We start from the raw sequence: 14567 nt of genomic DNA, 5'->3' as shown, positions 1-14567 counted from the left end.
GACAGTTGCGCTGTACTTATATTTGTTCTTGGAGAAACAAACAACATGTAAATAAAAAAGAATACAAACAAAAACTCATGTGAACTCCGCTTTACAGCATTTGGTTAGGCTGAGCATGCATTTTAACGTTTTAAACGTTGTACGAGGGAAATTTTAGAGAACTGATTCTCCCCACTGATTCTCATGAAAGAGTAGATTTTAGGCGAGAGACGCATGAAATAAAGGCATATGGACTGAAAACATATAAAGGTCTCCCTCCTAAACCGCTGCTGTTGGCATCTGTACGTAAATATCCTTGGGGTCTTTTGTGTTGTTTCTAAAAAGCACGCGAGGTTCTACTTAGAAAAAAAATACGTAATCGTTTGCGACCAAGGAAACGTACGCTAATCTGGAGGCCATTGTAAAATGGCGGCGCAGGCAGCAGAACAGGGGGCGTTTTTTTCACTGACTGGGCGTGCGGGGGAAGACGCTGGAGGAAATGAGTGATTTACGGACGTGGTGAATCTGTGCACATGTATGGCTGCCGCCGATGCTGCGGGCCTGACTACAAAACAGTAAGGAGGCTCTCAGCCCTGCAGGGCACAAGTCTCTACCGTGGCCCCCTTTGCTTTTTCCGTCAGCAATCGCCGGTTACCGAACCCGGGAAGGAGAGCGGCTGTACCGCCGGCTAAAGTTGTCGCTGCGGACGTTGAAGTACGCAAAAGACTGGACGGATATAATTAAAAACGTTTCAAACGTGGACAGCAGCAGCCTCCGCAGAGCCGCACAACAAGAGAGCTCGGCACACACTGACGAGTCTGCGAGAGGTTGCCATAGCTTTGTAATGTAGGGTGACCAGAACTGGCTCAATCCGGTTTCAGGCAGCTCAGCCCCTATTGAACAATGCAGGCACTGAGCTGCAGTGAGGGCTGTCCTCCCTCCATGGCAGCCACAGGCAGAGCAGCTTGCAGAGGTGCCATCCCACACAGTACGAATGCACATTAGGCAAATATCACTGGTATGTGGACAACCCTGATAAGGACTATTTCTGTTTTATAGTCGTGTCTGACATATGTTAAATAGTCTGTCTCTTAATGCACGCATGACAGCAGAGATTTCCCTTTTTATTATTAATATTTTTTGTTAGGTAAAAGTGCAACACCGTTTTGGTAATTGCGACGTGCCTGTGGCACGGTTTTATTTTGCATGCTCAGAAAAACAAGTACCGCTTTCTTTTGTTTATAAAGGAAGCTAGCTGCTGCTTCTAATAACAGCAGGCCAGAAATGCAAATTCGCCATTGCATGAGCTACTCAGTTACATTGTCAAACTAAAACAATTCAGGTATTTTTGTTGGCCATATCAGCGGTTTGCTGGAGCTCATCTACATTGCTGTTATTAATAATCTGTGTGGCAGTTGCAGCCCCTGTATATAAAAAAAAAACATCATCAGAAAGGTCAAGGTTCACGTGGCACTGGGCATAACTTGGAAGCCATGAAAACATGCAGCAATTCGTTTTAGGTTACACTCTGAAACTTACACATATGCACATTATCGAAAAGCAGAAGCTGCTGTTAAACTTGAGTTTACAATGCCTTTTTAACATTCTGAATTGCCTGCTTTGTTATTATGCAGTATTCACTCGCACAATTTCAGCTGCATTTAGGCATTGGTATTGTATTTGAATTAGGGCACCACAGCATGGGCCTGTTTATGATCATACATGGTGCCCAAAATAGTATTTATTTTGTACATCATTCTAAGTCCAAATTTGGACGAGTGAGACTTTTTTCTTAATTCATTTAGTGCTGATAATAGAGTGGTTCTATGTCTGACATGCCCAACGCTTGAGTAATTAATTCTCATTATAAGATTATTGCATGTGTCTAAGAAATATACATTTCCTCAAGCATTCTTAGCGTTTTAGACATTTTATAGAGCTCACAGGAATTGCAAATAACACGTTTTACATATTTCACGTATATATTGTTTGATTTCCAATGCCATGCGAATAATATGTGTTTTTTTAACGATTGCAGCTCCGCAAATAATTTGGATAGTAAAAGCCCTTTCCTGTGTTGGAAAAAAAAGTGTGTGCTCTTAAATGTGAGCTGGCATCTGCATCTTGTTCTGAAAGCTAGAGGCCTCAGAGTGAGAGAGGGGGAGAGAGCAGCAAGAAGAGAGTGAAGGCAGCGGTAATGAATATAGAAAAAGGAAGAACAAAGGCTGTAAAGCTGAGACTGGAACACTAAATATTTTGCCGTTGGGAACCTGGTGAGAGAACAGCTTTTACTTCCTAAAACGGGAAACCGGAATCTGCATCGTCCATTTTTGTTAACAAATCTAACCAGCCCTTTCTGCAACATGGATTTAATGGTGGATACAGTCGAGAAACATGGAGGAATTGTGGATCGTTCCTCCAGTGACATTGGGGTGTTTTTGTTTCCTACCTTCAGCAGATGGAAGCACAGCCCTTAAGCCTCCAAGCCTCTGGAATTTGCAGATTGGGTAAGTTTCAGCTTGGTTGTATGCTGCAGTCGGCCTCAGTGAACAACCATAACATGGGGGAGGTGGGCATGCCATTGTTTTTCTTATATCTACTAAAAGATTTAGATTACTGAATAACAAATGCAATACGAACGTTGATAACCTGTTTGAGATAATATATGTGTCATTTTCTCACGTTTGCATGTGCAAACGAGCACGTCTGCTTGAATGTTAGATGAGGTTTCATTATTTTGAATATAAAAGGTATGTTTTCGATTTAACGTAAAGTAAACACACCTGCTTTGATTTCACGAGGGAATGGTGTACAGTGCTATGGGCTAATTATTAATGAAGATTGTTTTCCTACAAATTGGGACGCACACAATTTTAAATCATGTTGCCCCTTTTCGTATGTTAATCATGTAACCAAAGATGATATATTTGAGCATCTCTTGCATTCCTTAAACGACCCTTTATTTATATTTGTAGGTATTCACCCCTTGCCTAGTTATATTTGGTGGCACTGTCGGATGTTTAAAATGAAATTAAATATATATAAATGTAGCATGCATACCGTGCCATATATTAGTATGTCAGGCGAATGGAATGGTTTTGTGAGTAATGCATATGTTAGTAACATCACATTCTACACATGTATGCACATGAACCTAATGAGGGCGAGTAGAAAATTACAGTAATTGCTTCAGGGCCTGTTGTTTACTGCTGGTGTTGCAAAGACAGGCAGGCCCTGTCAGGCATGGAGCTTTATTTCCTCCTCCAGCTTACTAAAACTGTTTCACAACCAGGATAAGCCAATGCCTACTCGAATTCAGTACTAGAGTTTTGAGATCGTGTAATCTGTATAAAAGTTGAGAAACTAATTCTTATATGTCAAAAAGAAAGCTGTAGTATTTTATCCGTAATGTAAGTTATAATAAAATGAGTGCACTTGCAGGTTTATGGGGAAGATACAGGCCTCAGCCATAATGCTATTCTATTTCATGTGGATTTCTCCATAAAAATATAGAATTATTTTGCGAAATGTTTGTTATTAATGTAAAGACTTATTTTGATGTTAGTTTGATGTTTCATTTAAGTTTAAAGATTTTGTGTTCATCATGCATCTATAAAGAATAAGTAAATACATCTACAAGGTAACAATCTGGGCATAGGTGGCATATTTTGTTTTTGGGGGAAGCAAAATGGTGCTGAGAAAGAGTGGGGATGTTACACAGTGACCACTCTGTGACTTGCTTAGTACTCACAACTTTAGGGTCTGCTAATTTGCAAAACTTGCTTGAAGCCTTGCAGGGCTTTGGGTTCAGAGGTTGTGTAAACTGGCCTTAACTCACTCTGTTGTTTAGGCGTCATTTGGAGACGAAGTAGGCCTCTATTTCTACCTAGGCTACGGTGTCCAATTTTATAAACTTCAACATTTTTGTAGAGTTCTTCAGTACTCCTTGTGTTTGCTCAGTACTTCAGCATGCTATCCAGCTAGAGTCTGTGCAGGGCAATATAAAAACCGTAGGCTGGGCGGGACTGTCAGACCTTAGTCTGTGAAATAAGAGGGTCTTGGTCCGATAATCTTCACTGACTATTTCTGAAGTGTGCAATTTAATTAAAAGCTATCTGTACTAGTTCAAGTTTCAGACCTACCTGAAAAGATTATTCTTTAATTCTGCCATAAGGCTTCGATTCAGTGAATTTAACAGTCTGGAATCACAGAGATCTGGTACCATATTTCTAGCATATGAAGGCGCGTTGGGTGATACGGTTTGGAGCCTCAACTAACAAGTTTGTGTTGGGCATAAAGTGGGGGCATCTCATTAGGTATCCTAGATTTCTTTCCCCCAGTAAGCGTTGTGTGGTAGAAAAAAAATGTAAACTTTATCCTATGTTCTGCTGGGAGTCAGATGGAGGTGCCCATGTCCAGTTTTAATATATTTTTGAACAATTTAGAAAATGTGCAGTAATGGTCATACCCAACCTCACTAGTACAAAATACAATACTAAGCCAACTTTGATTCTTAAATCTCAATGTTCAGCTGCAAGAAAACCTAATAAAACGTAATAATAAACACATAACAGAGGGAAGCACTCAGAATTTAGTATAGTCCATGATCCCTTTGTCACACTTCAAATCGTTGAGATCCCAAATGTCTGTGATGCTACGGTGACATCAACATTTACATATCGTCCATCACATACACTCAAACACAGTTGATTGTAAAAAGTATAAAAAATATTTATTCCTCTATTTTCTTTAAGTCTTGTAAAAAGCCCAGCCCAGGAAACACGTTTCGTCCCTACAAGGGACTTCATCAGGGATGCAAAAACATGTACACACATTTTTGCTGATAAGAGTACTTAAAAGCATACAGGATATATATTCATTTCCCACGAGCAGATAACCAAAATCCCCAACATCTTCTATATTGACATTGACATGTGTTTCTACTGGACAGTTTCAAAATATTATTCTTTATTCTTGGTATATTCATTTCCATATTCATAGCAACATATTCATTACAAAATGGAGGACCAAACCGTTTTTTCTTAGGTACATTAGTATAGATCTAAATCTAAAATGGTAAGCTGCATTATACGTATATCAACCATAATGTTGCATTATTACTGTTTCTACTTACATAGATTCTGACTGTTCTCATATTGTTTATAGCCATGAACAATCTCCTTAACCCATGTCAAGTGACATATCCTCTACAATAAAAATATATGTGCGTATATAACTGCTCTCAAACATTTCATAAAAATCAAGTTCATCAACTTTTGCACTCGTGTATCACCCTCGTATCCCCAATATGAAGCATGTGTGATTAAAAACAATGAGAGCTAATCTGTTAACCACTTGGATGCTAAGATAAAACTCCACATATAATGAGATTTCCATTGAAATGAATGGGCAGTGCATGACGAGTTTCCCTTGTCATTAGCATCCAAGTGGTTAAGACATTAACCCAGATTCCTAACAGCGATCAAGCAATTAAGTACAACACGTGGATTGCACGTACATAACACCCTTTGAATTACAAATCACCTCAATATTCTTCAGCATATATTGCATTAGCAAAATCATGTCCACTTAATCTTTCACACGTAGTGACTTAATAACCAAAATACCTAAGATGTGAATGCACCTCTACCCTAAACGTTCACTTTTTCTCTAATCCACCGATCAACTCTCCTCATTTAATCCTGGTCACTTTCTGATTCCGCATGTTGCCCCTCCTTACAGCACAAGTTTGAAGTGTCCTCCCTTTTTATGTATACCAACAAACCACAAAGCAAGGCTTAGAGCAATGTATTTCACATTCAAATCAAAACATTCGATAATAAGTTTTAGTCTCAAATCAACATAGGCCAATTATCCTTTAATGTCAAGTCATCTAATCATGGTTACTTCTTCCTCAACATGACTTCCTCTGTTACAGTACCATCTTGGATTTTCCTCCCTATTGATATAGATCAACCAAACCTCCGCTAATAGGGATCGGCAATCAGCGACAACATCCCACATAATGTCCATAACCAAAGGTTCGGGGGCAAATCAATCGCAAGCTATATATAACTATATATCTTAAGCAGTGCATTTGGGGGGCACGAGTTCTAGTTAGAACAGCTAACTATATAACTGCTGAATTTCTCTGATTTTGTACGAGTGAAATATTAGCCTAACTATCACCTCCCTGTATTCTTTGTTTTTTTCACTAAATATATATATAGTCACCCACTAAATCATCCATACAGGCACTCGTACACCCACCGATTCATCAATACACCTTGGTGTATATATATTTAACACTCCAACGTTTTAGAAACACTCAGTCACTGGATGATGTCATCAGCGATGTCACTAACCGTGTGATGAGTGATGTAATATTTGAGTTCATAAGCTTTACATTGCTGTGGTGCGAGTTATAGTTTGCTCATTTAACTATAACTGCTGAATTTCTCTGGTTTTGTACGAGTGGAATATCAGCTTAACTATAACGTCCCTGTAACCTTTGTTTGTTTTCACTGAAAATCGAGCACGATTAAAAAAATCCCTTTATTGGACTCCTAACTTGTCACTATCACCTACATTTCCCAACCATGCGGTCAGAGTATGTCCACCCTGACCCCTTATGTGTGCTTTCACACAGATTTTCAGCCCTGGTAACCGTTCTCATAGATAAAATGGCGGCCGTAACTTTCTATTCAGATTGCTTCCAGCCAATCAGAGCAATGCCGTTGCATGTGCATTCACGATTAATCGCGAAACCAACGGGAAATATCCGTGGCCAGAGATATCACTAAAATTTTAAACTTACATTTCTCAACAACTACTGAACGGATTTACACCAAATAAGCAAAAGGCACTTCCTTGAACCGACATCTACCTCACTGCTAAATTTGGTATCATTCCGTTCCGCGGTTCGGGCTGTATGTGTGACTAAGGGTTCCTATGGGAATTAACATTACAAACGCGACCTTATGTTGCACCCCAAACTCTCGTTCCCTACTGCTCGTATCACCCCCAAACTTTCCCTAACAACAGTACCCACATGAGTAGGGGTAAGTATGCACCTACCACTAGTAATACGGCCAACCAGCACCGAAAAGTGTCCAGTAAAGGTCTCAGTAAATTTAGCTCCTTGCTCGGCCCTTGGTAGCTGACAACAAGCACTCAGGCCTAACTTGGGAGATTGGAGTGTTAAGCATTTAAAAACACTAATATATCCCATAGGTAAGACACAACAAACAGTAAAAATCCCACATCAATTTATAAAAATAGGAAATATTTTTATTAACAAATAGACACCAAAACGACACAAATCCAATATAGGAAAACCGAAGATATGAATTAAGAAAGATTAACCACTTTATAGTGCTTAAAAACATAGAGTGCCACTCTGGGACGCCTGGTCGCACATGACCGGGACAAATTCAAAGTTTGAGGCCGACTGAGCTGGAGCCCTGGTTGGATATACTAAGCCGAAGTCCCCAGTCTAAATTTTACCTTCACACTTAGAAACTTTTCTGGAGCCTTTTCTTCCGACCCCGGTCAAATCCTGGAAGTCTGGAGCTCCAGAGCTTTCAGCGGGACAAACCTGAAATCCTGGTTGTCGCGGTTGTAGGTAGTCGGCTTGACTGTTGGGTCGGTCACCTCATTCAGCTTTTTCACAAAAGTTCTTCAAACTTCAGGAGGTGCTTTCTGATGACACCTTGTAGGTTAAAAGTGTCTCTGGGATGTCTGTACCACAATTCCCACATGCACCAGGCCAAATCCTTAAGTCCACTGGACTCACGCCATGATGCGGACTCTTGGAGGAGATGATGTAGGTGGGCTCTGTTAACCTGTAGCTTGCAGGGATTCACTCCTTAATCCTTCTTGTAGCAGGACACAGTCCCCAGGGCTGTAAGACCAGACTGTGTAGCAGGGGCAGTCCGTCATAGTGTAGGCCTTTGGATGCAGATCCAGTTTCCGGCAGGGCAGTCCTTCTTAACCCTGTATTTTCTGGCAGCAGGTCTGAGAGACTATTCAGCTTTCACATAGGCTAGGTACACTTGTCATTCCTTACTGATCTGCTCTCTCTTTGAGCTCAGTTTGATTTACCCAGCTCACTATGCAGAACCCATCCCCCACAGCTTCAGAGCTCTCTCTATCCGGTGACCTCTGCTCTGGCCAGGCTATTTATCACCTAATCCAAACAGCCTGGCTAATCCTGTTAAGGCTGACCAACCAGTAGTGACCTCTAGAAGGCTGGATTTTGGCTTATAGAAGACAGTTATATAACTTCTCTTCTGTACTAGTTACAATAAATTCAACAGTGGCATGTTGTCACATTTATCAATACTAATCTTTTAAGTCCTTTAATGATATTTTTCCTTTTACTAGCAATAGTTCTATCTAAATAAAATATTGCAGTGTTAGCCTATGGAGCTAAGTAACTACATTGTAGAACAAGCATTAGCATAGCCAATAGGTCTCGCCTTTGGGACCTTATAAGTGTTTAGCCATGCAACAGTTGTTGTTGCACCAAGGATATTGTGCTGCCTAACTAAATACTTTGAAGGTCCCAAAAGCGAGACCTATTGGCTATGCCAATGCTTGTTAAAAAATGTAATATTCTTTCAGTATTTGCTCCTTTCAATTTTTTTTTTATATTTAACTTTCCCTTGCAAAAGCCTTTCTTGTTAATCAAGACTCTAGTAATGAGAGTACACATCACTCAGAAGGAGGTAGCCCATGAACAGTAAAAGGTAGTTGTCATAGACAGTCTTCTCTTCATAATGTTAACTAGAGCTCTTTTAAAGTATACTTCAAAATAGATTCTATGGCATTGACGAGTATTCGATGGGCGGTCACCAATGTTGTTTTTGTATGGGCGCGACTAAGATCTTCATCCATAGTGAGCATGTTGGTTAGCACGTATTATTTCACCTTATGCCGCGAGGAGAGCTTTCTAGGAGGCAAGTGTCGTAGCAGATTATTTTTTTAATGGATAATAGGGCATGGATAGAGAAACAGCTTTTAATTTACTGTGCAATATGGATTCCCTTTAGGAAGTCGATGCCGGAGTATGCTTGTGTCTCGAGCATCGCCAGTGTTGTTAAACAGAGCTGCCGGAAGTTTGCAGATGGTTGGCTTCTTGTTCTTGAAGGGAAGAGGTGGAAACAGCTGTTCTTTTTTTACCTATCTGAATTTTCAGGGAGGCGAGTGTTTTTTTCTAAGCACTTTCTTGCAGAATAGACACGAACGTCTGATTCCCGCATGCGTCCTGGCTAATGCGTGGACGTACCCCTGCTGTGAACCGTGCTCACTTCCCGGTGTCCTGTGACCCGAAGCTGAGCACAAGGCCTGTTGTGTCTTTATGGAGCTCCAGCGCATAGCCAAGTGTTAAATAATGGAAGCTTTGTGCTTGGCTTTATTGCCCTTTACTGACGACTGTGCTCCAAACCCTTGTACCTGTAAAATATGTAGTGTCACATAGTGGAAGCTAAAAGACTAAGGGTCTGTTTATGTGTTAAGATACAAACATATGTCAGCAAATAAAATCAAAATTACAATCTGTTGTGACATTAGCATATGGCGAGACAACTATTTTTACTTTTTAGGACACAACGGATCACTCAGTTTTACATATAAATGATTCATTCATCATTTTAGTTAAGTGATGTGTCACGTTTTCTTTCCAGTGTAATACTCCTACATTTCATAACAGATGCTTTGGTTATTACTCCTTTATCACTGAAAATGCTAGAGATATGCATAAATATGGAAAATATCCTCAAGAAATGACTCTAAAGCCCATTTGTAAGTAAAGAAGTTAAACCGTTCACCTAATAAGGAAGTACTTACTAAGTAAAAGAAACAAGCACACGTGAAAAGCATTGGCCTCGCGGGCGCTGAAAGTGAAAGTGATCGTGAGGCACTTAATTACCCATGACCGAGAAAAGACAGCTGGGGGCAGCGCGGGTGCACGCAAGCTTGAGGCCCCCAAAATGCCTGTGGGAGCACTTTGAAAACCCCCATACTAAAAGTCGAGAATGCAGCGCATGCGCTGCGCTAGGCTCGACCTAAAAATGAAATGAGCTATTTTTCGTCACCAGGGAATATAAAACATCTTTTATAACAGGGGTCTCCAAACCAGTCCTGGAGGGCCGGATCCATACCAGATTTTTTTGGATATCCCCATTGAGATACATGCAGTAATTTTAAAAAATCTGGCATGGATCCGGCCCTCCAGGACCGGTTTGGAGACCCCTGTTTTATAAGGTTCCTGCTTAAAGTTACATGGCCCCCACCCGTGGAACTACTTTGGGAGACCTGGTGGGTGCCTAAGTTGTAAAAATAAGGTAGATTGTCACTTTTAAAGTACCTGCCGTACACCTTCAACACACTGGGGCATCCACTTTACAATTTTCAAGTGGTTGCAAGAATGCTCTCCTTGGTGTGAGGAGGCCCAGATGATGACAAAGGCGGTACCGGATGATAACTGATGGGTACTTTCACAACATGGAGGTATCTTGTTGTGCTTGAATCACATTGGTTATGATTTATAATTCTATTTAGCTTCGTGTTGTTTGTCAGACACTGTTCAACGGATAGCGCGTGCAGACCCACGGTTACCCTTTGGGTTTTTCATTGTCTGTTTATGGGGAACGTAAGTGTGCATGGTCGTTACACTTTCCCTTGGACCCACTTTCTACCAGTGTTTTCATCATCATCACACTTTTAAAGTGACCATACCACCAGAGTTGAGTTTTCACACAATTTACTTTTAAAGGCTGACTGCAAAGCCAACCTGTCTTTAAAATGACAGCTGGCACACAGCACACACACATGTACATGCAGGAAATCTGCTGGGACTCTAACCCTCCATGCCCCATTATATACTAGGGACTTAAGGGGGAGATGGCACCCCGTGGCCCTATTATCAATTAGGAACTTATAGGGTCTGTCATTTCAATTTGTAAGTGTTTCCTATTGCATGTACCTTTTTAAACATAGCACTGGCCCTGGGCCTGGTGAGCAGAGCCCAGTGTACAGTCAGAGTCAGCTATCATAATATAATTCAGCAAAACATGGGGGTGAACTGGGAAAAAGAAGGGCTTTCTAAAATCTTATTCTCGCACAGGGTGCCAGTAACACTAAAACTTACTATTCCCTCAAATCACATTCATTTCCTACATTGAAATGTATTCATGTCAAATCTGTCTGCGACTTCCAAACAACCTAGCAGTGCAGGCTTATAATCATCCCTAAAATGGAAACTGTTAGAAATGGGATCCCTGGCTGGCCAGGGCTTTCGCCAAAGTCAGTCAGAGACCACCACTCCCAAGTCAGAGCAAGGGAGTTACACGCCAAGATAACCCCTACTCGCCCTCTAGGTAACGTGGCGCGAGCAGCAAGGCTAAACTTGGAGGCGACATGAGTTAAGTATTTGCGCACGCACCCCAGCAACAACACCCAAGGCCCACCACAAAGGAAACTCCACACAAGGGTATATATAAAAATAGCCTTTGTATTCCAATAAACATACATTAGATAAAACACACACTTTACATTGTGCCAGAGGCACGGGCAGAATTTACAAGGGATATTTACAAGACAGGGCCACCTGGACCACTGTCAGGAATCAGCACTTTTAGAACACAATACTTGTAGGCCTAGAACTTAAACATAGAGCCTAACGGACAGTACCTCCCGACCTGGTTGCAAGGATAATGCGAGTGACCTTCTTAGTAAACTTGAGCGGGCGGCCCAGCGAAGCGGCACGACTCAGGGGAGAGTGGTGCGGCTCGAGGCTTGAGCGGGCCACCGGCAAGGTACAAGCGTTTCTCTGGGGCGACCAATGTGTGCGGCTCAGAAGAGGAGGGGAAGGCAGGATGCAGGGGACCCAGCGAAGCGGCGCGGCTCAGGGGAGAGCGGTGCGGCTCGAGGCTTGAGCGGGCCACCGGCAAGGTACAAGCGTTTCTCTGGGGCGACCAATGTGTGCGGCTCAGAAGAGGAGGGGAAGGCAGGATGCAGGGGACCCAGCGAAGCGGCGCGGCTCAGGGGAGAGCGGTGCTGCTCGAGGCTTGGACGGGCTGCCGTGCACGAGCTGCTGAGGGGAATGAGCGAGGCACGTTTCAGCGAGGCCCCAGGGGCCCAAGAGAGATCAGACAAGTCCCAGCAATTTGTCAGGGCAGGCACATTAGAGTCCACTGGTCCTGGGACTCTGGTCAGGGGGCGAGCTCAGTATCAAGCCCTTGGAATATCACTTAGAACTGACAGAAATCACTGTAGCTCAAAACAAGTAACTACTGGTAATCAGGTAAGTACTGTGGTAAATAAAATTACCGGGACTATTTTTCTATACATTAAATGACAATAAGGATAGCTCAATAAAATGAGAGGCAGAGTCCGTGGTATCTGAGTCATACGGGCTTTAATTAAGTGGCTCGAGCCAATGGACATCGGGTTCCATCACCACTAAGGTTCAGGAAGGGATATTCAACATTTTATTAACATCACACAATATATATAGTAAAACTGTACAGTTGCATTGAATACAGTAGGCGTAACAAGTGAAAAGAAGAGAGATAAGAACATATGGGCGTAAAAGAAGGCGTGTACAGGGCGTACACGGAGGTGTGTGATGTAGACGTCACAGAAGTGTCATAGGTGGGTGGATGCATAGAGGAAAATCTGCAGGGTCAGCAGGAACTTTAACACAGATGCGCGCGTAACTAGCATGACGTGAGATTGACGTGTAACTGGGGAGAGCTGGGGGCTTGACTTTAGCACTAGTAGAGGAGACTGAAGTCTGGGATGTCAGAACGACCTGCACCTATAGCGTATCTGATATCTTGTGTTTGGAGGATGTATTATCAGAAGTAAAAGGTCTCTCGGGCAGAGGCTATTCATCACTGAATGCTAGTGGGTGCATACGTGTCTTGGTGCAATGCGCGGGCCATGGGCCTACTATGGCAACGGGAGCATTATATTACTTGCATGGAGACAGGAAGGCCGGGCCCTTTGCTCTGTAGCCGGGAATATGTTTACCTATTTCACTAGACTGGAATGTGTTTTCGCGGAGGCTGAACAGATAACTGTAGGCAAAATACCGTCTTGGCAGGCGGGCCAGGCTGAGCCGGGCACCGCTTTGCTTGAGCAGGAAGTAAGGTAGAGGTCAGGGATGCATACCTAAACTGCAGCTTTCAGAGACAGAAGAGACTCGGAGTCAGAAATCAGGGCCTGGCTCGGCTGAGCCAGAAAAACGTGTGTTTCTCGATGTTAAAACGTATACCATGTAAATACATTGGCATGGTAGGTTTTAAGACTGAATTATCGTTTCATTCATGGAGGATCTGGTAGATGACATGTTAACGTTGGACGCAAATGCATATGCGTCTTCATTTCGGCCATGGAGGGAGAATGCATGGATGTCATGCACATAAATGGAACGTTGGGGTACACGATAGGGGACATACTTGGCCATATAAAATTCAATTTTCCTCATTCCCTCCTTGTCCCCTACGTTCCCTTCAGGATATGTCTATCTTCATGAGACCATCTATCTGTTCATATAACATCATTTGCTCGTCTCTTTTCATTCGAGCACGAGAACGTGAACTTGGACTGGGAATACAAGCTGTGGCGCACAATCCACAAATCGCTGGCCCACATTGCAGACAGAGACAACAACTGAATACTATGAGCAGTATTATTCCTAGGAATGACAGTACTTTCCATCCCCAAGCTGATATTACACTCCAGAGCCAGCCGGACCAAGTCCAGGTGCCTGGATTCTGGTGTAGCTGATGAGCTATATTATGAAGCCTTGTTATTGCTTTGTACACTGACGGTGCGTTATTAGGAATGAAAATAAAACAACTGGATCCGATCACTCTACAAGCCCCGCCCCTATCGGCCAGGATGACGTCAAGGACAAGGCAATTTTGAAGAACAACAAGTCTCATAGCAGACTGCTCTTCGGTTAGGTTACCTAGGGCAAAAGTAGTTTCATTCACTACTGCTTCAAGGGTTCTGGTTAACCTGCGTATTACTTTACTGTTTTGCACGGGACCTATGAACCAGAAATATCCTTTAATATAATCTTTGTACTGGTCCCATGCTGATTCAGAGTAGTCGATAATTGGGGGAAGATCCCTCTTATGTTTGACATGCACTAGATGGGTATTTCGGTGATAGTCGGCAGGGGCTAGAAAAACTGGTGGCAGTAGGAATGCAATATAACATGTTCCATCCCAATCTAAGGGCAAACGTACATAAGCTGTTGACCCACAAATAAAATAGGAATGGCGGGAAGCTTTGAAAGTAGACTTTCCTTTATCACTGAATTCGACCACAGTAGTACAATCACTGTGTCCTAGATGTACTGAACCATTCTTTCTAACACATAATTCACCTTTCACTGGTAAAACTGTTATAGACGGCAAGTTCAAATTAGTCTCGGACTGGACATTCAGAATCATGAGGTTAAGGGAAAAATTACCTAAATCATACACTTCATTTTCTAGATCGGTCACTGTCCTTTGGGGAAGACCATCCTTGTCTGGGAAACAGGCTTTATTCATAACTGTATTCAGATC

The 14567-nt window shown here is 42.3% G+C and overlaps 1 protein-coding gene across 1 annotated transcript in view; it reads left to right on the top strand.

The window, feature by feature from the left end:
• Positions 1–400: 400 nt before the first annotated feature.
• ZNF532 (zinc finger protein 532) overlaps positions 401–14567 on the top strand; it is a 302282-nt gene continuing 288115 nt past the window's right edge. The window contains exons 1-2 of the mRNA XM_086960481.1: positions 401–997; positions 2018–2486. Coding sequence (XP_086816607.1) covers positions 2438–2486 — 49 coding nt within the window. The 5' untranslated portion in view covers positions 401–997; positions 2018–2437. The remainder of the gene's footprint in view (positions 998–2017; positions 2487–14567) is intronic.

Source organism: Lissotriton vulgaris, chromosome 3_1 (assembly GCF_964263255.1).
Source record: "Lissotriton vulgaris chromosome 3_1, aLisVul1.2, whole genome shotgun sequence".
NCBI lineage: Eukaryota > Metazoa > Chordata > Amphibia > Caudata > Salamandridae > Lissotriton > Lissotriton vulgaris.
The sequence above is the reverse complement of the archived record's forward strand: the minus strand, read 5'-3'. Positions and strand labels throughout refer to the sequence as shown.